The sequence below is a fragment of the Berghia stephanieae genome, chromosome 6 (assembly GCF_034508935.2).
Source record: "Berghia stephanieae isolate SIO BIC M18660-M18661 chromosome 6, UCSD_Bste_1.3, whole genome shotgun sequence".
NCBI classification, from domain to species: domain Eukaryota; kingdom Metazoa; phylum Mollusca; class Gastropoda; order Nudibranchia; family Aeolidiidae; genus Berghia; species Berghia stephanieae.
Window position 1 is genome coordinate 23,715,677 of NC_088365.1, and position 24,917 is coordinate 23,740,593.

At 36.7% G+C, this 24,917-nt stretch overlaps 1 protein-coding gene across 1 annotated transcript in view; it reads left to right on the top strand.

The window, feature by feature from the left end:
• Positions 1 to 297: 297 nt before the first annotated feature.
• The window catches only part of LOC144974712 (hepatocyte growth factor receptor-like), a 54,000-nt gene continuing 29,380 nt past the window's right edge, over positions 298 to 24,917 (top strand). Inside the window, exons 1-8 of the mRNA XM_078917877.1 lie at positions 298 to 692; positions 9,693 to 11,197; positions 13,251 to 13,325; positions 14,796 to 14,990; positions 16,759 to 16,938; positions 18,761 to 18,931; positions 22,392 to 22,562; positions 24,500 to 24,642. Coding sequence (XP_078774003.1) covers positions 10,058 to 11,197; positions 13,251 to 13,325; positions 14,796 to 14,990; positions 16,759 to 16,938; positions 18,761 to 18,931; positions 22,392 to 22,562; positions 24,500 to 24,642 — 2,075 coding nt within the window. The 5' untranslated portion in view covers positions 298 to 692; positions 9,693 to 10,057. The remainder of the gene's footprint in view (positions 693 to 9,692; positions 11,198 to 13,250; positions 13,326 to 14,795; positions 14,991 to 16,758; positions 16,939 to 18,760; positions 18,932 to 22,391; positions 22,563 to 24,499; positions 24,643 to 24,917) is intronic.

Below are 24,917 nucleotides of genomic sequence, written 5' to 3' on the forward strand. Positions count from 1 at the left end.
TCCTTCAAATGTCAATCGATTTAAATGACCCTCATCTTGGAAAAAAAAATACAACTCTTCGCGAGCGAAGTCCCAGGTTTGAGAGTTGTAATTTCTTTTCCAAGATGAGGGTCATTTAAATCGATTGATATTTTGAAGGACGAGTTTTCTGGCCAAATTTTAAAATATGGGTTTTTCCAAGTACGGCAAAATAATTGTTGTACACTCTACTTGACTTCTAAGTACAAACGGACATCCGTGTAACGTTTACATTCGTGTTGCTTCTCATATTATTCTTTTTTCCACATAATATTAATAATATATAATTTTATTATTATAATTTATCACCATCTGGCTGTAATACGTTACAACAAATGATATGATTATTTTTGGCGCCATGATGATTTAACGTAGTTAACGTTTTATATTCATATCATACGAATTATAATTAATTATCCATGTGACATTTGAACGAGAGATCTCGCTACGAGTTATTGTGTTCTGTCGGATAATTCATAATTCGCAATTTATCCTGTTATAATTCGTGATGTAAAATAGCTCATTTTACAACTGATATTACAAATCATAATGATAATATCTTACCACCATGTTGTTAGGACATTATTCTGAATAATGAGCCAGGATTCAAACCAGATTCGTTTTGGCAGGATCTATGAAGGCCACTACTTGGCATCTTGAAAAGAAAAAAAAAGGTAACATCACCATACTACGCTCTCAATATTCTTTTTTCCCCCATTATCTATTGCTTAACTGTATGTGACCTCCGTGCTTATTAGCAGGTCTGATCCCCCCCCCCCCCCCCTCCGCCAACTTCCTAATAAACCCTAAAAACCCAGAGCATTTGTAATGCTGGCTGAGAAAACCCGGGAAGATGCGGCAAGCTTCGATTTGAGATATGAGCCAAAATCGAAGATAAAGTGTTTCCCATTGCAACAAGTTTTATTCAGAAAAAAATAATTCATAACTTGGGTTCTAATAGACATAGAAAGAAAATATAAAGTGGTAAATGATCAGAAAGGTGTGGTATACACTACTGCATATACAAAAATCAATTTATGAAATTTGCGCATCTTTCCGGGTTTTCTCAGCCAGCCACACATTTATATCATGCATGCAATATCAACAAAATGGCTCAAAGCGTTTCAAACCAGCAGCAACACTCAACATGTAGGACAAGACATAAACACTGGAAGACATTAGTACCATATTTTCAGGACAGAGACAATGCTATTAAATCCCAGGTACTCATTTTATACCTGAGTACGGTGAGAAAACGTCAGTAAGGACTCAAGGAGTCAACGTTCCGATAACTGAACATAATCATGGGTTTGATTCAACACTGTTGTAATGGACACAATTTTACAATGATATGTGAGTATTCCCATTACAACCATGGGCCCTAAAACCATTTATGCTTTCAGACCTGCACATAATTATACATGTGATCACTCTTCTCAGGCCAGTATCATGCTGCAGTGAAACATATATATGCAGGTCTGACATCTGAATTCACTTATGGGCCTGTTTTAACATTGTTGTAATGGACAATATTTTTGCGTCATTTTTTGACATTTCCATTACAACAAGGAGCCCATAAGTAATTGAGTTATCAGACCTGCAAATAAGTGCACGTTGGGTGAAACCAATGCTTTAAAGTTAGATTTTAAGCTTTAGTTAAAAAATTTGAATTTTTAAAACCATGTCGTTGTGAAGTGGAAAAAGATTTGTATTTTTAACTTAACGAAACTCACTTGGGCTTTCATATAGCGCAATATCCACTAAATGTGTTCAAAGCGCTTTACAAAGGGTGCCTGACCAATATCAACAAGTAACATGTAGAACGAGACATGACGCCTGTTATGTGATATTACAAATATTTTTGTGACAGGGACAACGCTGTTAACGGCCAGGTACTCATTTTACACCTGAGAACGGTGAGAGAATGTGAGTAAAGAGCCTTTTCCAAGGACTCAATAATATGCCGAGCAAGGCTCGAACCTAAAACCTTCCGAACTGAAAGCTAGACTACATAGCTGGAAAACGTAAGGCAAGATGAGGGGGACATTTTCAAATGTGAGTCCTGGACACATAGGACAACCATTTATGAGATTTAGAGATGTTTGGTGATAGAAAACACATATATACTGCAAAAAAAAGTTTCCTCAAAAATTCACAAAAAAATGGCCGCCATCTTGGATTTTTCATGAATATAAGGGTTTATTTTAAAAAATCTATCATAGCCCGAGTATTTCAACAACTCATCAACTAATTGCTTTAAATGATTTAAAGAGCATTGAACTAGGTAATGTACACGTTTCAGAGAACTTTTTCTAAAAGTTCATTGTCAGCATGCAATCAAATTATTACAATCATAAGGCTTTTAAAAATCTTCGGATTTCGAGAGAAAAAATTGAACAAAAACCACCATAAGTCAAAAATTCGCAAAGTAGCTTAAATCGGGATGACATCCTTGGCTTATGTTGTGACAACCGCATGCGCAGAAGGGAAAAATTGACCAGCGTTCCTGTTTGGTAGGGATGAATAAAGAGGAATTGACCTTCTCATATTGACCCTGGGTGGAAATATGTTGAGATTCTGCTAAGGAAAATGAACCGCTCTTTCGAACGACGTATGACTTGTTATGGTTTGTAATTTGCAACTCGCTGATGCTATTTCGTTTAGTTTAGCGTTTTCAGGGACTAGTACTAAAGTTTTTCCAATTAGTCAATAGAGTAGGTCTAGAAAAACTGGATTTAAGCATATTTATGTTTAAAGACAAGTCATTTGATGCTTAAAAATAAAGAGAAGAGATAATGGACTCGTTGAAAATGCCCACAACCCAAAAAGGACCTCAAAACGGTATAGTCTCAGAGTGACCCAGCCCACGGGAAGTGAATTTATGAAATTCGGACCCACGATTTGAAATGATCATCCCTCAATCTGTGAGATTTTCGATGCATTAAACAAAGAAACTGTGTTTTCAGTCCACCAGTGGACTGAAAACACAGCTGTGTATTCAGTCCACCGGAAATAAAAATATTTTAAAAGGACCAATTATCGTCTATACTTACCTTAATCGATCGTGACAACTTTGATACTGAGCCTATTATAGGCATCATCAGAAATGGACAGGCATGAAATTTATAGCAATTCAACGGCTGAATAACATCATTTACAGTGTTTTATTTACTCTCAGGAAATCTTGATTGAGAGCTGTTCGAAACCGGGTGCCTGAAATAGATCTCAATTCTCGAAACCGACATTGACGAGATTCTTACCGTGGCTGCGAGATAGCCATTGGCCTGGCCAATTTGGCCAAAATTGACCACTCAGAGAATAATGTTTCTACAATTAATTTAAAATTAACTTTTACATCTATTTTTATTTTTTCCTAGTCCTTTAGAATTTTTTTTTTGTGATTATCAAAACCGATGCATTTTCCAAGGAGATCAGAGTATTAGTATTGCTTGCACGAGTAAGGTTCTATTTGGCCACTTTTCACATCGATCACTGGCCTCGAGTACGGCCAAAATTGACCACACAGAGAATAATGTTTCTACAATTAATTTAAAATTAACATTTACATCTATTTTTAATTTTTCTTAGTCCTTTAGAATTTTTTTGTGATTATCAAAACCGATGAATTTTTCAAGGAGATCAGAGTATTAGTATTGCTTGCACGAGTAAGGTTCTATTTGGTCACTTTTCACATCGATCACTGGCCTCGAGTACGGCTGTGCTTCGAGGCCTTCCCCCTCTCCCCTCCCTCCCCCCCCCCCCTGGGCAGTCTTGACTTTGTCTTCTTTCAAGATCCTTTTCTTTCAAAATCATCCATTGTCCTTTGAATTGTAGGGCTGGTCTATTGTTCTTCGTCTATCATGTCTTCTAAAACTGTAATTTGTTTTGACTGGCATCCCATTTTTTCCTTTCTCCTAGCCCTAAAATGACCTCAATGTTTTATAAGCGCCATCAAACCTTTAAAAACAAAAGAGTCCTTAAAAGAATGTAGAGTCATCTTCCTTGTTGCTAACGTCGATATTGTCTACACCAAAAGTGTCCCAAGCTGTAACCTTATAAATAAGGATAGGAACCAAAATAAAAAAATAAAAATCGAGTACAAGTAGCTACAAAGCAGTCCTTCCTCTCTCTCTTCTCTCTCTCTCTCTCTCTCTCTCTTTCTCTCTCTCTCTCTCTCTCTCTCTCTATCTATTTATCTATACTCTATCTCCAATCTCTCCCACCACCACCCCCCTTTTCTCTCTGACGCTCCCTTAAACACATTCAAGACCCTATAACCATAAAGATGTTCTCTATCTTTAATTTATCTTTTTTTTTTTTTGGTTGGTTCTTGTTTTGTTTGTTCGTTTTTGTTTCGTTTTTCTCCGGATTCATATTGTTACGTACAAGAAATACACATGGCAATACATTTTGACGCCTCACTGTGTTCTAAATTAAAATAATAATCTTAAAAGTGAGTAAAAGTAAATCATCTTTATACAAAATTAAAAGTCGATCAAGCTTCTCGAGTCACCAGGAATGGCGTCAACGTGTTGAACTTGAAAGTTAAGAAATTTTTTTGCCAAGGGAGTACACAAGCGTGCCCGAGGCCAGTGATCGATGTGAAAAGTGACCAAATAGAACTTTATGTGGGCAAACAATACTAAAACTATGATCTCCTTTGAAAACTGATCGGTTTTGGTAATCATAAAAATTATAACGGACTAGGAAACATTAAAAATAGATATAAATGTCAATTTTAGATTACTTATAGAAACATTATTCTCTGTGTGGTCAATTTTGGCCAAATTGGCCAGACCAATGGCTATCTGGCAACCATGATATCGAGAATTCAGATCTATTTCAGGCTCCCGATTTCGAACAAATCTCACTCAAGACTTTCCGAGAGTAAATAAAACGCTGTAAATGATATTATTAAGCCGTCAAATTGCCATAAATGTTATGCCTATTCACTTTTGATGATGACTACCTTACAATAGGCTCAGTATCGATGTCGTCATTATCGATAATTGGTCCGTTTAAAATATTTTTATTTCCGGTGGACTGAAAACACAGTTCCTTAAACAAAACAAAAAAAAAAAAAAAAAACAAAAAAAAAAAAAACAAAAACAAAAACAGAACAAAAATAAACAAAAACAAACAAACCGTGAAACATATCTTTTCAGAGAAGATTTACTTAATTGAATTTAAGATGTATTGTATGTGAATGTTGTATTGATGATGTTTTTGATGCCCGTTATATGCTATTAGCCTAATGGTTTGAAATTGGTTGATTGGACATGCAATATTATTTTTACCTGTTAAAAAAATGTCCTTTTTAATTTTTAATTAACTTATTTATTTATCAATTTATTTTCTAATTATTTGTTTTAAAAGCGCTTTGAGGTTTCGATGAAATTATTATTATTATTATTATTATTATTATTATATTATTATTATTATTATTATTATTATTATTATTATTATTATTCATTATTATTATTATTATTATTATTATTATTATTATTATTATTATTATTATTATATTACTTGGAGCCTCGAGGTAACAGAAATAATGTTTAGTCCTTAAAAAAGAGAAATTAACTCAAATTTTCATACCTGTGGCAAGAAAACAAAACAACAAAAAACAAAACGAAACAAACTTGAGAAATTATATAGGGCAATATCCACTAAACGTGCTCAAAGCGCCTTACAATGGGTCATTAGCCAACAGTAACACTTAACTCACTTCTTACCGACAATTGTCAGGAATATAATATTTCTGAAATGTCCGTACACAAAAATCGATTTTAAAAAACCCAAACATAATTTGTTCAGCAAGTCAAGCTTTACAAAACAGCGTTAAGTTCTTATAAGATGGCTATGACAAACAATTGTCTTCTTCTTTTCTGATGTACAAAAGTAATGTGATTAATAAAAATGGTCGTACAATCGTAACGAATGTGACGATATTTCTGTGGTTGGTAAGAAGAGAGTGAACATGTTGGACGAGACAACGCCTCTGAGGCGATGTTATTATTTTTTATTGTCCAGGTACTCATTTTAAACATTAGCGCGGTGAGAGAATGTGAATAAAGAGTATTTCCCAATGACTCAACTTTGCAATAACAGATGGCAAAAGGGTAAAATGTCAAGATGACCCTGACTCCGAATAGTGAATTTAGGAGTGAGGTGATAAGAAAAACAGACTTAGAGCTTTGTGCAATAGGAAACGGATATAATATATGTATGTATGTATGTATGTATGTATGTATGTATGTATGTATGTATGTATGTATGTATGTATGTATGTATGTATGTATGTATGTATGTATGTATGTATGTATGTATGTATGTATGTATGTATGTATGTATGTATGTATTTATGTATGTATGTATGTATGTATGACACATACTTTTTAAGATGTTTATCTTACACCACCAGTGCCTACTCCTTAATTTGTTGCTTCCAAACCACCTTCTGTGGCTCTTAATACTATGCGTTTAGGTAAAATACTCTCAACACCCGCCTGCCTGATATAAGGTACAAACGAACACATGCGTAACCTTCAACCTTCATAGTCTGATTGATATGACGTCGACAAGATGACGGTCGTTTGAATCGATCGGTATTTGAAGGACGAGTTTTCTGGCTCAAATTCTAAGAACATTTTGTGGTTTCTTTGGGGTTTTTTGTTTGTCTGTATATTTTTTCTTTAGGGTTGGGGGTACAGCGCTCCACTCATAAAATGAGATGGTGAGAACCAGGATGCGACACTGCCGGAGGTTTTGGCCATGTTGTCATTCACCAGTTAAGTGTTCTATTCTTCTGGAAAGATACGGAATAAGAAATTTGGCCAGAAAAACTCGTCCTTCAAATAAAGATTGATTTCGATGACCCTAGTCTAGGTAAAAACTCTCAAACCTGGGACCTCGCAACGTCTTCTTTAAGTCCCAGGTTTGAGAGTTTTTGCCAGGATGATGGTCACTTAAATCGATCGATATTTAAAGGGCGAGTTTTATGGCTAAAATTCTAAGAACATTTTCTGTTTTCTTTCGGGATTTTCTTTGTTTATTATTTTTTCTTGAGAGTAGATAGGGTGGTACAGCGCTCCACTCATAAAACTAGATGATGAGAACCAGGATGCGGACACTGCGGCTATCTGGTCTTGTGGTATGACACTCGCGTTCGGATCGGAAGGACCTGGGTTCGAGCCTCGCTCGGTGCATAGTTGAGTCCTTGGAAAAGAGGCTTTATTCACATTCTCTCACCGGACTCAGGTGTTAAATGAGTACCTGGCCGTTGTCTTTGTCCAAAAAATTGTAATATCTCCTAACAGGCGTTATGTCCCGTCCTACATGTTAAGTGTTGTTAAGTCAGAGACCCCTTGTAAAGCGCCTTGAGCACGTTTAGTGGATATTGCGCTATAAAAAGCTTAATTAAATTGCGGAAACCGACCATTTTGTTTCCACCAGTTAACTGTTGCACTATTCTGGAAAGGTACGGACACCGACCATGTTGTTTCACTAGTTAACTGTTGCACTCTTCTGGAAAGGTACGGACACCGACCATGTTGTTTCCACCAGTTAACTGTTGCACTCTTCTGGAAAGGTACGGATTTAAACATTTGGCCTGAAAACTCGTCCTTCAAATAAAGATCAATTTAAAGTTGAACTTTTGTATAGCGCAATATCCACCTAACGTACTCAGGGCGCTTTATAAGGTATCCCTGGCCAACATAAACACTTAACATGTAGGACGCCTGTTAGGCGATATTACATTTTTTCCCGGACGAAGACAGCGCTGTTAATGGCCAGGTACTCATTTTACACCTGAGTACGGTGAGATAATATAAATAACGAGTCTTTTCCAAGGATTCAACTATGCGCCGAGAGAGGCTCGAACTCAAGACCTTCCGATCCGAAAGCGAGTGTCATACCACTAGACCACATTAACGCAAATTAATGTTTAAAAACAGCCAGTCTCCTGAGTAGATAGGCTAATAAATCTGTCTTGAATTCCAAGAAATCTCATCGGACTGGGAGGTAGAGATAACATATTTTTTGAACTCTAGTGGTCACAATATATCTCTTGTTTTATGGAGTGTGCCTCGATGAAAATGCTGGAAAAACACACGGGGTGCTGGTCCTGCATTTGGATAATTTAAATAGGATCCATTATTTCTTCCCTCCTCCTTCTCCTCCTCCCCTTGCTCTTCCTCCACGGGTTTTCTGGCCAAATTTTTAAATACGTGTTTTTCTAGTGCACGGCAGTTAACTGGTGACACAATGTCATAAAGTTACAGTTGGTCACGTGGCGCCTCTTTTCTTATCAAAACAACACTTGACTGATTTAACATTGTGAAAAGCGCAGTTTAGGACTAGGAATCAAAATGGCATTATTTTCTGATTATGTGCGGCTCTGTGGTCTTGTGGTATGACACTCGCCTTCGGTCCATAGGCTCCAGCGTTCGAGTCCCGCCTTGAGCGGCGCATAGTTGAGTCCTCGGAAAAAGGATCTTCACTCACATTTTCTCACCGTACTCAGGTGTAAAATGGGTACCTTGACATTAACAACGTTGTCTCTGTCCGAAAAATATTGTAATCTCGCCCAACCGGTGTCTTGTCTCATTCTACATGTTAAGTAATAAATAACACCCGCCTTTAGATCAGAAGGTCCTGGGTTCGAGTCCTGTTCTAAGAGGCGTATTGCTGGGTCCTTGGTAAATGTTCTTTTCTCGCATTAGCATTATCTCACATTGACTCTATCGAAAAAAAAAGTAACACGGCCTAACAGGCTTCATGTTTCGTCCTAAATGTTTAAGTGTTAGGGCTGCTTTAAAATAGGGAACCCTTTGTAAAGCACTTTGATAACGTTTGATGGATATTGACCTTTATCGACGTTCTTTTATTTACAGGTCTGATAACCCAATTCCTTATGGGCTCATTGTAGTAATGGGAATCTAAAAACAACAAAAAAACGACGCAAAATATTGTCCATTACAACAATGTAAAACCAGGCCCAAAAGTGGGTTCGGATGTCAGACCTGCGTATATGTACACGTCGTCCTATATAAATGTCCAAACTTTTTTTGTTTTGTTTGTTTTTGTTTTCACCACCATCAATTTCACTTGTTCAATCTTTTTTTTTTTTAGGCACAAGAGGATACCAAAAACTTGTGGGCCGACGACGTGAAGTTTTAGTTGGAAAACTTCCAGTTGAGTCACGTGATGTCACGAATCATGGCCGTGTCCACGTATAATCATAACTTGAGCTTTTCTATAGCGGAATATCAAGTAAACATGCTTAAAGTGCTTTACTTAAGGATCTCTGACCAACAGCAACACATAACATGTAGAACGTGACAAGGCACCTGTTAGGCGCTATTGCAATTTTTTTTTCAGACAGAGAAAACGCTGTTAACGGCCATTTAACTCATTTTACATCTGAGTACGGTGATAAAAGGTGTGTAAAGAGCCTCTTCTAAGGACTCAACCATGAGCGGCTCAGAGCGAGACTCGAACTCAGGATCTTCTGGTCTAAAGGGAGTGTTATACGACAAGACCATATACTATAAGTTATAGAATGGGTGGATGACAATAATAGTTTGAGAACGTACAAATGTAGTTACTTATTAATGTCACGAATTATGACTGTGTCCTCACTTAATCATGACTATTTTTTTTTGTTTCAGAATCTCCCGTGGCAAACACGATAGAAACCAGCATTGTGAATAAACTATTAGGACGAATGACGTGACCAATCAACCTTGACCCCTGAATCGATTTCGGTGAAACCAATCAATAGTTTTGATTAATTTATTTACATATGAATTGTGTACACATTTGGAAACACAACCATAATTTATTTACATATGAATTGTGTACATATTTGGAAACACAACCATAATTTATTTACATATGAATTGTGTACATATTTGGAAACACAACCATAATTTATTTATATATGAATTGTGTACATATTTGGAAACACAACCATAATTTATTTACATATGAATTGTGTACATATTTGGAAACACAACCATAATTTCCTGTAAAAATGGAGCTTATTCGAGTTTTTGGAATATTCCATTTTGTGTTGTGCTTTTTCTTTGTCACTTCAACTTCAACTTCGACTAAAAGCCTCAACCTCAGGTCCCCAATCACAAGAATTGCCACAAGCAGATATTTCATGGAAATTTACGTGGGAGGAGAAAACTTCATCGCGGCTTTATCGGAGAACCTCGATTTAATTTTGTTCATCAGTATTGGTCCAGTAAATGAGCCAAAGGACTGCTATCCCAACCCTGCTCCATGTTCGAACACTGTCCAAGTCTTGGAACTGGACGAAACACTGAATAAACTCATAGTTTGTGGGTCGGCTTATGGAGGAACTTGCACAGCTCATGATTTACCTCTTATCATATGTAATTGGATGTGCCTGGATTCCATCACTAACACGAGTCGGGCAAATATCATTTCCTCTTCCGGAGGGCATCAAATGACAACTCACTTCCTGCCTCTTAAAGATTTAAAATTAGAATTTGAACCGGTGGAAAATTTTGAATCGTCTTGGGAAGAGTGCAGAAGTTATGATTTTGCTTCTCAATGCAATATGGCTTTCCTTGAGAATAGAGGTCCTAGGTCACATTCTCACCCCGAGTCTGACACAAAGCATGGCAATATCAGAAAGGCCAGAAGCCCTGGATTACAGACAAACAATGAGGAGATTGATTCTATAACTAACATGAATTGGAATGTACCCGGGCCGTCAGTTGAGGTAATTGATGGTATGGTAATCGGATCTAGTTACGATTTGGGTAACACATTCCTGTCTCCTATCATTGTGGGTAGTCACCAAGATGAATCCAACACAGACATGCCACAGTCGCCTCTGATTTCAATGAGATATGTATTCAACGTGATGGAAGAGAGTTTCTTTGTTGTCTACCCCGGGGAGGACTCCGGAAAACCTCCCCCAGGGATATACGTGGACGAAAACAAAAGGAAAACATTTTCAGCTGATTTCAAATTGTCCTTTTCCAAAGGCGATTTTTCATACTTGTTAAGTGTTCAAAAAGGATTTTGTTCTTACAAGGACGGGTACTACCAAAAATCCTGTACGATGTTTAGCCGTGTCAACAACACGAGTCCTTCTCTTCTTCCATACATTGAAATACCCTTGCGATGTAACCACCAGGTAAGAACTCACCGATCTTTGCTTTCAATAAATTTATTACAACGTACATGGGGGTCCCCATAGCTCAGTTGGTAGAGCACTCACTACATACGCAAAGGGACTGAGATCGATCCCGGGTGCAGTCAAGATTTTTTCTGACCCCCCCCCCTTTTCGACCCATCAGTGAATGGGTAGATGATTCTGTTAGATTTGGCGGAAAGTACTTTGCGATAGACTAGCGTCCTATCCCAAGGATAACAAGCAATTGCTATTGTCCGTTTCACGCCATAGAAACCGGGATAAATTCCGGCTCCATGCGCCCAGTGGCGCTGATGGACTACTTACTACTTACATGCAGTGTGAAATTTACCTCACCCCACCCCATTCTCCCGACCGAGGTAGTTTTAAAGGAGGGATGAGAGATGGCGCCATCACGATATGTCCTCAGTTGTTTCTTCATTAGTTTTGGCCTATCTATCCTTGTCCATTCCTTTACATTATTCTTTCTGGTTGTTCATAAGAACTGCATTGCTGAAGTGTTTGTAAAGAGCCTCTTTTGATTTGTATCAGCCCCCTTTCTGTGCGGTTATGTGGTCTTGTGGTATGAAACTCGCATTCGGATCGGAAGGTCTGCCTTCGAGCCTCGTTCGGCGGATAATTGAGTCCTTGGAAAACGCTCTTTACTCACATTTTCTCACCGTAATCAGGTCTCGTCGTCTTTGTAGGAGAAGTTAAATATTGCCTCACAGGCGTCATATCACTTTCTACTTGTTACGGATTACGGTCAGGGAATATTTGTAAGGTACTTTGAGCACGTTTAGTGGACATTGCTCTATATAAAAATGGTCAAGAATACATACCATTTTTTTTCATTGCAAAAGTCCAAAAGTCGTATCCGTTGTCATGATAGTATTAGTCCTTTCACTCTTAACGGTTAGTTTCGTTCCGAAACGCTGGGTCACATTTATTCTGTCATTACGGATTTGACTTAGCCTCAAATTTCATATCTGTGAGAAAGGGGTCAAGGTCGATCCCGGTGCAGTCGACCTCCCTGTCCACCCAGCAGTGAAACGGTAGCTCGAGTCTATTAGATTTAGCGGAAAGTACTTTGCGATAGACTACTAGCGTCCTATCCAAAGTATAGCAAGCAATTGCTTTTGTCCGTTTCTCGTTACATAAACGGGGATAAACTCCGGCTCCATTGGCCCAATGATTCTGAAGGACTACATTTTTGGTCATATCTGTGACTAGGAATCAAATTAAATTTCCAGGCCCCTGGTTGATCCTGGCGTTGGTTAAATCATTTCCTATAAACTTCAGAAATTCGAACTCGCATTCAATTGTAGGATCTGATTTCACACCCCTGACCTGGTCAAAAATGGTTTTGGGGTTAAAAATATTTTTCCCACTATAAAACTTCAGCATTATTTACATATTTTCATGTGAAAAAGATTGTAGCGAAACTATTATAAATATTTAATTTTATTTTTTATAAATTTGACGTCTTTGTTGTCCTTGATCGCTATTGCTTTTTCATCGATTTCACGGGTATGTCATTTGTCGTTTGATCTACAGCTAAATCATGCTTTCTCAAAAAGTTGTAAAGACATTTGGCATTCATATAGTTGATCTCCTTTTACATCTTTTGTACAAAAAGAAACATTATCAATATATTAATTAAGGATCAATGATTTGTAAATATATGTTACGAGTACTTCTTATTGTTTCCGTCCGAAAACATTTTTTGGAATGAAATGATAATAAAAACAAAAGTACTTACTTCATTTTAGTTATTTTAATACATTATCATAATTGAACGATTTACTTTCATTGTCTTATCTTTAAAACTCTTTGAGAAATCGTAATTCCAATAAATGACATTTTTGTGTCCTTGATGCCAAAAAACTCCCATTAATTTGGGGTAATGGGCTATTTATTCTGTATAACTAACCATACTCCATCATTATTTCCAATAAAAAACAATATTTAACTATATTTCATATTTTGGGGTTTATCCTGACATTGAGGGCGATGGGATACAAGTTATAATGAAAAATACCTTTTTTATATACAGGAAACTGATTTTCCTCTGTTGACGGCGGCAACTCTTGGGGTGGTTGGGCTGCTGAAAGGATCTCAACTCGAGCATGTGAGTATTCATTAGGACAATCATTATTAAAACCTCCACCCTTCCACAACAACAACATCAACTACTACTACTACTACTACTACTACTACTACTACTACTACTACTACTACTACTACTACTACTACTACTACTACTACTACTACTGCTGCTCTACTACTACTATACTACTACTACTACTACTACACATACTACTACTATACTACTACTACTACTACTACTACTACTACTACTACAAACTACTACTACTACTCTACTACTACTACATACACACAACAACTACTACTACTATACTACTACTACTACTACTACTACTACTACTACTACTATACTACTACTACTACACACAACAACAACAACACTACTACTACTACTACTACTACTACTACTACTACTACTACTACTATACTACTACAACAACACACACTACTACTACTACTACTACTACTACTCTACTACATACTACTACTACTACTATTTACTACTACTACTAACTACTACTACTACTACTACTACTACTACTACTACTACTACTACTACTACTACTACTACTACTATACTACTACTACTACTATACTACTACTACTACTACTAACTACTACTACTACTACTACTACTACTACTACATACTACTACTACTACTACTACTACTACTACTACTACTACTACTACTACTACTACTACTACTACTACTACTACTACTACTACTACTACTACTACGACGACTACTACTACTACTACTACTACTACTACTACTACTACTACTACTACTACTACTACTACTACTACTACTACTACTACTACTACTACTACTACTACTACTACTACTACTACTACTACACTACTACTACTACTACTACTACTACTACTACTACTATTACTACTACTACTACTACTACTACTACCACTACTACTACTACTACTACTACTACTACTACTACTACTACTACTACTACTACTACTACTACTACTACCAGTAGCAGCATAACGATCATCATCATTGTCAGAGTTATCATCATCATCTTCATCATCATCATCATTCATCGCCATCACCATCACCATCATCATCATCATCATTATCAGCATCATCTCCTTATCATCATCATCATTATCATCATCATCACCATCATGATCGTCGTCATCATCATGATCATCACCATCATCATTATTAACATCATCACATTATCATCATCAGCATCTTCATCTTCTTCTTCTTCATCATCATCATCATCATGATCATCATCATCATCTTCATCATCATTATCATCAACAACAAGAACAAGAACAACAACATCATCAACATGTCAAAATATTCTTTACCAATCAACACCCCTCCCTCTTCCTCGCCCCCCCCCCTCCTCGCCCCCCCCTCCTCGCCCCCTTCCTCCTCGCCCCCCTCCTCCTCGCCCCCCCCTCCCTCTGCTCCCCCCCTCCTCCCCCTCCTCCCCCCACCATATCCGCCCATCCAACCAGGTCAACGTGTTACTCCTAGCATTTGGCAGAGGAGAAAAGGGAGACACGGAACCCAAACCCAAGTACGGAACTGCCATATGCGCCCACACCCTCAATTCATTGGATAAATTTGAATTTGACTATACTGAGAAGTTCTGCACCCAAATGTTACCTTCACCACCTAAATGGGCCGGATTATCTAACCCTCCTTGTCAGGTGAATACACAAATGTAACCCAGCTGCTCAGATCAGTATTATGAATGGGTGATGTTTCCTTTTTTTATATTTTTTTTTTGCGGCGTTGAAAGGCGCTTTGAACACTATTTAGGACATTGAAGCGCAAGATAAAGGGGTAATTTAGTGCTGAAAGTACGGGGTAATTCAGTGCCAAAAGTACGGGGTAATTTAGTGCTAAAAGTACTGGGTAATTTAGTACCAAAAGTACGGGGTAATTTAGTGCTAACAGTACATGGTAATATTTAGTGCTAAAAGTACAATGGAAAACAATAGTTTGAAGTCAGAATACTGGTCCCAATCTCCTTGAAAGTGTGAGACCAATCCCTCAGGCAATTCACAAACTGGTTACATTATAGTATAGCTTTCAAAATATAAAATTCAGTGAACTACTCATAAAAATGGCTGGCTAAATACAATAACAAAGAGTAGAGTGACACCAACTTCATTCCTGCCGTCATCATCATCATGGCTTATCCCCCCCTGGACGAGACCTCAGCAACAGCCAGCCAAAACAAACTTCTCATCCTCCCACATTCAGTCACTGGCTTCTTCATCCATTCGCTGCTGATGTCTTGTGATCATCTTCTTCCTCTTGGTCTCCCTCTCACTCTTTTACCCTCCACCATGCAAACCTTCTAGAATTGTTTTCCAAAGGTGTCATGTCTCTAGATATGTTCAAAATAGGCAAGTTTTGGTTTCTGTATCATCCCGATGAGATATTGCTCCCCAGGCAACGCCCAAAGACTCTTTCACATTTTTGTTAGTTTCTTTTGCTGTCCAGGGAATACGGCAAATGTTCCTATAGCATTCCATTTCAAATGCATTTATCTTATTCTCATCGGGTTTTTTTTGGTGGTTGTCCATGCATGATTCAATCCAAATAGTGTTGTTGGAAATATGCATGTTTCCTTCTAGAAGTTGAATAATTCAATATCCATCATCCATTTGTGACCAACAAGTCGTGTCGCAGTGCAGCGCCACAAAGTGAGGTGACTTGATCAAGGCCACACAAAGCGCATTGGGTAGTTAAACTTGGTACCTTTCGGGTACGAAGCAAAAACCATACCGCTGAGCCAGGCTGCTCCTGTTTACTACAGTATAAGATAGTATACGATCCTTACACTCTTGCCGACATGAACTTATTTGCAGGTCTGATAACCCAATTCATTATGGGCTCATTGTTGTTATGGAAATCTTTAAAAATGAGCAAATTAATGTCCATCACAACAATGTTAAACTTGGCCCATAAGTGTCAGACCTTCATATATGTAAACGTCGACTCTAGCCATTTGGAATTCCGGACGTGTTCCCAACCGTTGCAAGTCCTTGCGAGTGCGCATTGGGAAAAAATCGAATTCCAAAACGCAGAAGTGTAAGAAATGTTTTTAATCTATCCCTCAATCGATTCTATTTTCGTTATCTCTGAATAAAAGACATTGACAAAAATACTTAAATGATCTTTTTTCTTCTTTTTAAATAAAATCAAATCTAATTTCAGTGAAATTTAACGCTTGATAATCTGACGTCACAAATCATTATTGTAAACCTGATATTATATCATTACGCTTTACTACTTTAGGGTGATGGGTAGAATAATTGTCGTATCCTCACTTATTACTCCGCGTTTTTGTTTTCTTTTTGCTTTCACCACCAATTCTCCTTAACCTTTCTCTCCCCCCCCCCCAATCCTCCATCCCCCATCCTCCATCCCTTCCCAAACATCTACCCCGTCCCTCCACCCATACAGCTAATTCGAGAGGAGACATTTGGAGGAGATCAGACATCGATAGGATTCATTCCTAACACTTTAGTGTCGTCACTGCAAACTCACACTCAGGCTGTGAGAAAGGAAATGGGCATTGCTTACTTGGAACAGATGTATGTTTACGCTGTCACCACCCACGACTCAAGATTCAAATTGGGAAAGGTTTGATCTCATCATTTTTATTTTTTTAAACTCTCCTTTCCGATCAGTTTCCGTCTTTTTACAAAACGCCAGGCTTATCCAGCAGAAAATTGATTTTTTAAAACCCAAACAAGCTCTCTACAAAGCAACTTTAGGTTCTTATTAATTAAACAAAAATAATTCTTCAAAGTTTGTGATGTACAAAATAAATCTGAATAAGACAAATGTATGTTGTGTCGTAACAAATGTGACGAATATGCTGCAGGTTGTAAGGAGACGGTTATTCAAAATTAATTTATTTAAGAGCCATTGGATTGATTGTGCTATGTAGTCTAGTGGTATGACACTCGCTTTCGGATCGGAAGGTCCTGGGTTCGAGCCTCGCTCGGCGCATAGTTGAGTCAGTCCTTGGAAAAGACTCTTGACTCTCATTCTCGCACCGTACTCAGGTGTAAAATAAGTCCTGGCCGTTAACAGCGTTGTCTTTGTCTGAATAAAAGTGTAATAACGCCTAACAAGCGTCATGTCTCGTTCTACATGTTAAGTGTTGCTGTTGTTCAGGGACCCCCTGTAAAACGGTTTGAGCACATTAAGTGGATATTGCGCTATATAAAGGCTCAAGTTTTTTTTCTAATAGTTTTTAAAAAAACACAAAAAGAACAAAATACAAAAAAATGAACGATTCGGGCTCAAAACCGTTCTTCAGCCATCAACTATGTTGGACATAACTAAGGGACATAATCTTTAATAAACGCATTCACCTAATAATTTAACGCTAAGCACCAGGCCCCAACTAGACACAATACCGTTTCGAGACGTTTGTAATATTTATGTGCAAAGAATGAAAAGAAAAAACAATTTGGAAAAAAAACCCTGAGCATTATTATTATTATTATTATTATTATTATTATTATTATTATTATTATTATTATTGTTATTATTATTATTATTATTATTATTATTATTATTAATTATTATTATTATTATTATTATTTTATTATTATTATTATTATTATTATTATTATTATTATTATTATTATTATTATTATTATTATTATTATTATTATTATTATTTATTATTATTATTATATTATTGTTATATTATTTATTATTATTATTATATTAATTATTATTATTATTATTATTATTATTATTATTATTATTATTATTATTATTATTATTATTATTATTATTATTATTATTATTATTATTATTATTATTATTATTATTTTATTATTATTATTATTATTATTATTATTATTATTATTATTATTATTATTATTATTATTATTATTATTATTATTATTATTATTATTATTATTATTATTATTATTATTATTATTATTATTATTATTATTATCATTATTATTGATATTCGTATTATTGCTTGTTTTGTAAACTATAAACGATTACTAAAATCGTGTTATCCCTTTATTATTATAATTGTTAGAATAATTTGTTCAGAGAGATGTAATGACGATTGTCCAATGGCCTAAAATAAACATTTGAATTTGGTAAAGCAACATCCACCAAGCATGCTTAAAGTGCACTGCAAGGGATCTTGAGCCAGCAGTAACATTTCACATGGTAGAATAGGCATGTTGTCTATAGGGCGATGATACTTTTCTCTCAATGACAACGCTGTAAGAATCCATATAATAATTTTACACCGGAGTACGGTGAGAGAATATTATTAAAGAGACTTTTTCCAAGGACTCAACTTTGCGCCACTCAGAGAGTCAAACTCAAGACCTACCGACGGAAGTCGAGTGTCATACTACAAGATCACCAAGCCACAAGCGAACTAATTAATTTATCTTTATTGTAAATCTTTACCTTCCAGTATTTTGAATTGACGGTCAGCAAAAGGGGCGACCAATACACAATCGGTCATAAGAACTTGGATACGTCAAAGACCATTCTGGAACAAGCCGTGGATGGAAGAGTCTCGTACCCACCTGTGGGGAAGGTAAACCACATGAGAGCCAAGATGTACCTGACCTATGACACTAAGGTAATTGAATAAATGTAAAACTTTAAACAATAATATTAGAAAAACAGTTGCGTCTCTCTAATCCGGATGTCCCCATAATCCGGATGGTTGTCCGTGGACGGATTATTTCGTCTTTATTTGTACACTTTGAGGACTGATTCCACTATCAGAATGCCTCTGTAATCCGAACAAAATGCTGGAAACGGAAGTGTTTGGATTAATAATAATAATGAAAATAATGGTATAGATTTATAGTGCGCCAAACATCCCTTCTTCAGGAGGGCTCTGGGCGCATAACATAGATTAAGCCCTAACACAGTACACGAACAACGCTAATTATACACATAATCAAAAGAAAGCCTGTCGGAATAAGAATGTCTTCAATCGACGCTTGAATTCCTCTAGTGAAGACGAAGAACGTATCTCTAGTGGTAGTAAATTCCACAACCTTGGGCCAGAATGCTGAAAGGCGCGTTCACCAGCCTTCACTCGACAGCGAGGTGTTTTCAATTTGAGGTCGTTCGTTGATCGAAGCGATCGCTGTGGGTTATACCGTTCAATGAGGTTTGAGAGATGTGCTGGTGACGAGCCCTCCAAGCATTTAAAAACGATAGTTAAAGATTTATATTTAATCCGCTGGTCCACTGGCAGCCAGTGCAACTGCTGTAGTAATTCGGGAGCTGCAGTTTTCCTGTCTTTCTGCAGTACAACGCGGGCTGCCATGTTCTGTATTTTCTGGAGTTTATTTATTTTGTCCTTTGTGAGACCAACAAACAGTGCATTGCAGTAATCCATTTTCGGGAATATCCAAGATGTTACCAATTTGTTGCAAGTTTCCCTATTAATAAATGGCCTGATTGTTCTGATATTTCTTAGAATCTTTTTAGAACTAAAATTTGATTTACACATTAAAACCATCTGCCGTAAAGCTTCTCAGCAATTAAATGTCTTAAAAAGGCTTGGAAAATAGCTTTCAAAATTTAACAAGTTAACAATATTTCACTCTTTTGTATTGTCAAATTTCAATTTCTGTCCACTAGCTTGGCATGTCTCTTCTAAAACAAATTGTGATAAAATTGAAAAGATACAAGAAAGAGCACTGCGTTTTATTTATGAAGATGACAAAAATCCTACGACCAATTACTTTCAAAGGCCAAAGTCCCCTCCCTACAGATAAGACGAATGAGAACAATTGCTTTGGAAACGTTTAAAATTTTATACAAAATTGCTCCTCCTTTCTATCTGATATGGTCATTTTGAAAAATAACAGATACAATTTTAGATATTCAAACCTCCTTGATATTCCAAGGGTCAGAACAACGTCTTATGGCAAATATATATTCAGATATTCTGCTGCTGTGCGTTGGAATGAACTTCCCGAGCACATCAGGAAAATTTCAAATTTTAATGTTTTCAAAAATCATATCCTCTCATGGAATGGCCAGCCATGCAAATGTAATATTTGAAATTAATCTAACCGTATATATATATATATATATATATATATATATATATATATATATATATATATATATATATATATATATATATATATAATATTATGTTACTTTTCTTTGTGTGTCATGATTGGAATCTTGATGAGGGAATGTTTTAAAGGAAAATGTATTACTATGTATTTTTATGCACTATGTGTTATAACCTATGTCGGTCAAAGGCTTCTATTAGCCTGACTACATTATCTATGAAACATTTTCAAAATGCCGACAATAAATAAATATTTGAATTGAATTGAATTGAATTAGAATGCAGATAGTCTTGTTCTCACATTGTTAATATGTTTGTTCATAGACAGATCACTCTCTAAGGTGATGCCGAGATTTTTTGCTGATGTTGTGAGTTGTATTTTGTCATTATCGTTGATTGTCAGTGCCAGTGTAAATGGATCTGTCTTATTATTGGAACTTGCAATGAATAAGGCTTCGGTCTTGTCGCCATTTAATTTTAATTTATTTGCAGACATCCATCTCATCACATGGTTGATGCATTGTTCGTAAACAGTTATCTTTGAAACACTATCGGATTGCAAACACATGCTATAAATCTGGGTATCGTCAGCGTACATATGGTAAGCGAGAGAATGTTGCTCTAAGATTCTCACAACAGGGGAAGTGTAAAGTACAAAAAGGACTGGACCTAAAACGGATCCTTGAGGTACACCAAAATGAAGGTCACGCTCTAAAGAAGTTACTTCCCCAATTAAAACTGATTGAGTTCTTTGAGTAAGATATGATGCAAACCAGTTTAGAGCTGTGCCTGATATGTCGAAAGTAACTTGTAGCCTTTGAAGTAGTATGGCATAGTCGATGGTGTCAAAGGCCGCCGAAAGATCGAGAAGACGAAGGAGGGTGGTTTTTCCTTGATCAATAATTTGCAGCAAGTCATTTGTGATTCTCATCAATGCTGTTTCTGTGCTATGATGTTGCCGATAGGCCGATTGATATCACTCATCGAGGTTATTATGTTTCACGTGACATGAAAGTTGTTTTAGAACAATCTTTTCTAGAATTTTGGAGATGAATGGTAGATTTGATACAGGCCTAAAGTTTTTAAAATTGGATTGGAGACACATGACTGTACATCGTTTTCATACACACTTGCGATCATAAATGAATATGCACATTTAAAACCGTCCTCATATTTTATTTTGAAACGTAACATAAAGCTGTTTGGCTTAAAATGTTCGATGTTATGAGTTGTGTCATTATTTTCAAAAAAATGTTTTTAATCTTAATTTTCCGTCTCCGTCCGTGACATGCACATACTGTTATAGCATTTTCGCACTCCACTATTTACATACAGAGCTTTATATCGCGCAGTATCAACTAACCTTGCTCAATGCGCTTTACAATAGATCTCTAGCCAATAGCAACCCTCAACATGTAGGAAGAAACGTGAAGTCTGTTAGGCGATATTGCAATTTTATCCCCGACTCAAATGTAAAATGAATACCTGGTTGCTAACAGCGTTGTCTTTGTCTGAAAATAAATGTAATATCGCCTATCAGGCGACGTTTCTCGTTCTACATGTTGTATGTTGCTGTTGGTCAGGGACCGTTTGTGAGGCGCTTTTAGCACGTTTCGTGGATATTGCTCTATATAAAAGCTCACAGTTAAAATTTCTCGGACATATTTACAGAAGAAAAGAAGAGGGAGACAGAGGATAGATTACATTGACAATCTGAACAGATGGATTGGTGGAGGAGGATCAGGGATCGAGCTATTGAGAAGATCTGAGGACAGATATAGTTGGAGGGACATGATCGTCGATGTCTGCAACAGGCCTGGCACTTGATGATGATGATGATGATGATGATGATGATGATGATGATGATGATGATGATGATAATGATGATGATGATGAAAAGCTCACGTTTTTTTTGTTTCGTTTTAAAACTATTTTAAAAAATTCCGACATAAGACTAGATTAACACAGGGAGTCACGCGTTTTCCCATTCAAACAGGTTTATGCCTTGAACTTAGACTTTTGCCGCAAGTATACCAGTTGCTCCAGGTGCCAGAAGCTTGGTGGAGGTCAGTGCCGATGGTGCCCCGGGGAAGAGTCATGTATGGACCGTGGGATGGACTCCTGTAAGGTCTCTTCTGAAGGCTCCTGTCCACCCAGGATATATGACGTAAGAATTGTATTCTATCGTTGACTCTCTTAAGCCCTATAGTATTTTTTTTTCATTAGTGATAATAAACCAGAACCGCCAAATATTACGAAAGATTTGTAAAAATTACGAAATTTTGGCTCGAATTCCAGAACTTCATGAGCATTCCTAAGTCGTTAAAACTTCTTGAAATTGAAAGTTGATGCCAGACTACATGTTCTAAAGATTATGACGTGTTATTTAATCCTTGTGAATAACATTGTGAAATTGAATGTAAGCGTTTCGGGTTTCACCTTTATCAACAAAACATTCAACTTAACAACGGCACTATCACATTATCTCATTCGTCTGTAGTATTTTATATAGTATGTGCTTGGCTAAGAAGCTCACAACATTGCAATCCGGAAGTATAACGTACCAACACACAGAACTCTGTGTAACCTTGAACGTTTCTAGTCTGTATAATACAGTTAAGTGAGAATTACTCATAAACGTGAGTGACAAAAAACAATGACAAAGACCTGAGTGAGGTCAACTTCGAATTATCTATTCAATTTCACATTGTTATTTATTTCTTCGAGCTTCGAGCAGAACATTTACATTACTCCTTGTGAGGATAAATTGTTGATTGTTAAAGATAATGATAAAGACTACAACTTTGATCTCCTCAGAATTACGATTTTAAAGTTAATGATAAAGACTACAATTTTGATCTCCTCAGAATTACGATTTTCAAGTTGATGATAAAGACTACAACTTTGATCTCCTCAGAATTACGATTTTAAAGTTAATGATAAAGACGACAACTTTGATCTCCTCAGAATTACGATTGTAAAGTTAATGATAAAGACTACAACTTTGATCTCCTCAGAATTACGATTTTCAAGTTAATGATAAAGACGACAACTTTGATCTCCTCAGAATTACGATTTTCAAGTTAATGATAAAGACTACAAGTTTGATCTCCTCAGAAATACGATTTTAAAGTTAATGATAAAGACTACAGCTTTGATCGCCTCACGAATTTTTAGATTTAAAAGTTGGCCGGCCTGATAAACTGCCCAGTCGTCTCCAAACGTATTATGTAGGGCTCGATGTGTTCACATTGGCAGGCACAAATCGGAAAAACAGACGTGTATTAAACCACAGCTGCCAACTTGAAATTTCAAATAATATCATATAAGGGGTCAGTGTGGCTCAGAGGTACGGTTTTTGCTTCGTACCCGAAATGTTCGAGTTCGATCACCCGCCACTGCGCTGTGTGGCCTTGAGCAAGTCACCATCTCGCCCTAGCTCAATTTGCGGCGCTGCATTACGGCTGATGCCTGGATTATTCCAGTCTTCCCTAGAATAGACCCTTGAGACAAATTTTCCCAAAGGGATGAATAAAGGGAAATGTATTTAAATTTATTAAAATTTATGATAGAAACTTAGATAATCACGCCTCTCGGACAGTCGTCATAATGTAAACAATGGCAGTGATTGGTAAACCTAGCAAATACACAGGTTTTACTATCGATGTTATGTGTGTAAGTAAAATGCCCACTGTTCTACCTCTTGATCAATAGAACCAACACAGAAATCTATGTGTAAACTTAAACGTTTTTAATTTGATAGAGAAATCGTGTGACAACTACTCACATGATCACAGAGAGATCGACTTTATTCACATTATTGTTTATAAACAACAAGCCATGTTTGTCCGAGCACGTGTGAAGGTGTGTCACAAATTCAGTGTCACAAATCTACTGGTTATTTAAAAGTTGACCTTATTAAGTGAATGCGGTTATCACAGATTATGTCCTCATACGTTACCCGATGGTTGGGACGATTTAATGTTGGGCAGTATTTCTTATAAACCTTTTCATACAAGTACTCAATGATTTAGGTCATTGGTCGAACTGAAATTACTAAAAAGTACTCGAATATTACATTTTAAACGATGCTTTATTCTTTAGTTCCAGCCCAAAGAAATTCCTGTATCAGGTGGAAGCACACTGACTATTCGAGGCTCTCATCTTGGAAGTCAAGCAGATGGCGCTAATGTGTCGGTCACAATTTGTGGACAACCATGTGATGGAGTATTCGCTAATGTGAACAGGTAATCGATCGATAAATAGTACCCATATTCATCTTAAATTTTTTATTTGATTCTTTCAGTCAGTTTCCCTTTGGACTAGACCCTAAACAGAAATTGATTCTCCTTGATGACGGATGAAAGGAATCATATTCTTTAACGCACTTTAGTTTGTGTTTTAAAAATGTTATTCGTTTTAAATTATCGCAGCTCAGTTGGTAGAGCACTCGCTTCACATGCAAAGGGGCCTAGATTGATCCCGATTGCAGTGGATATTTGTTTCTGACCCCCCCCCCCCA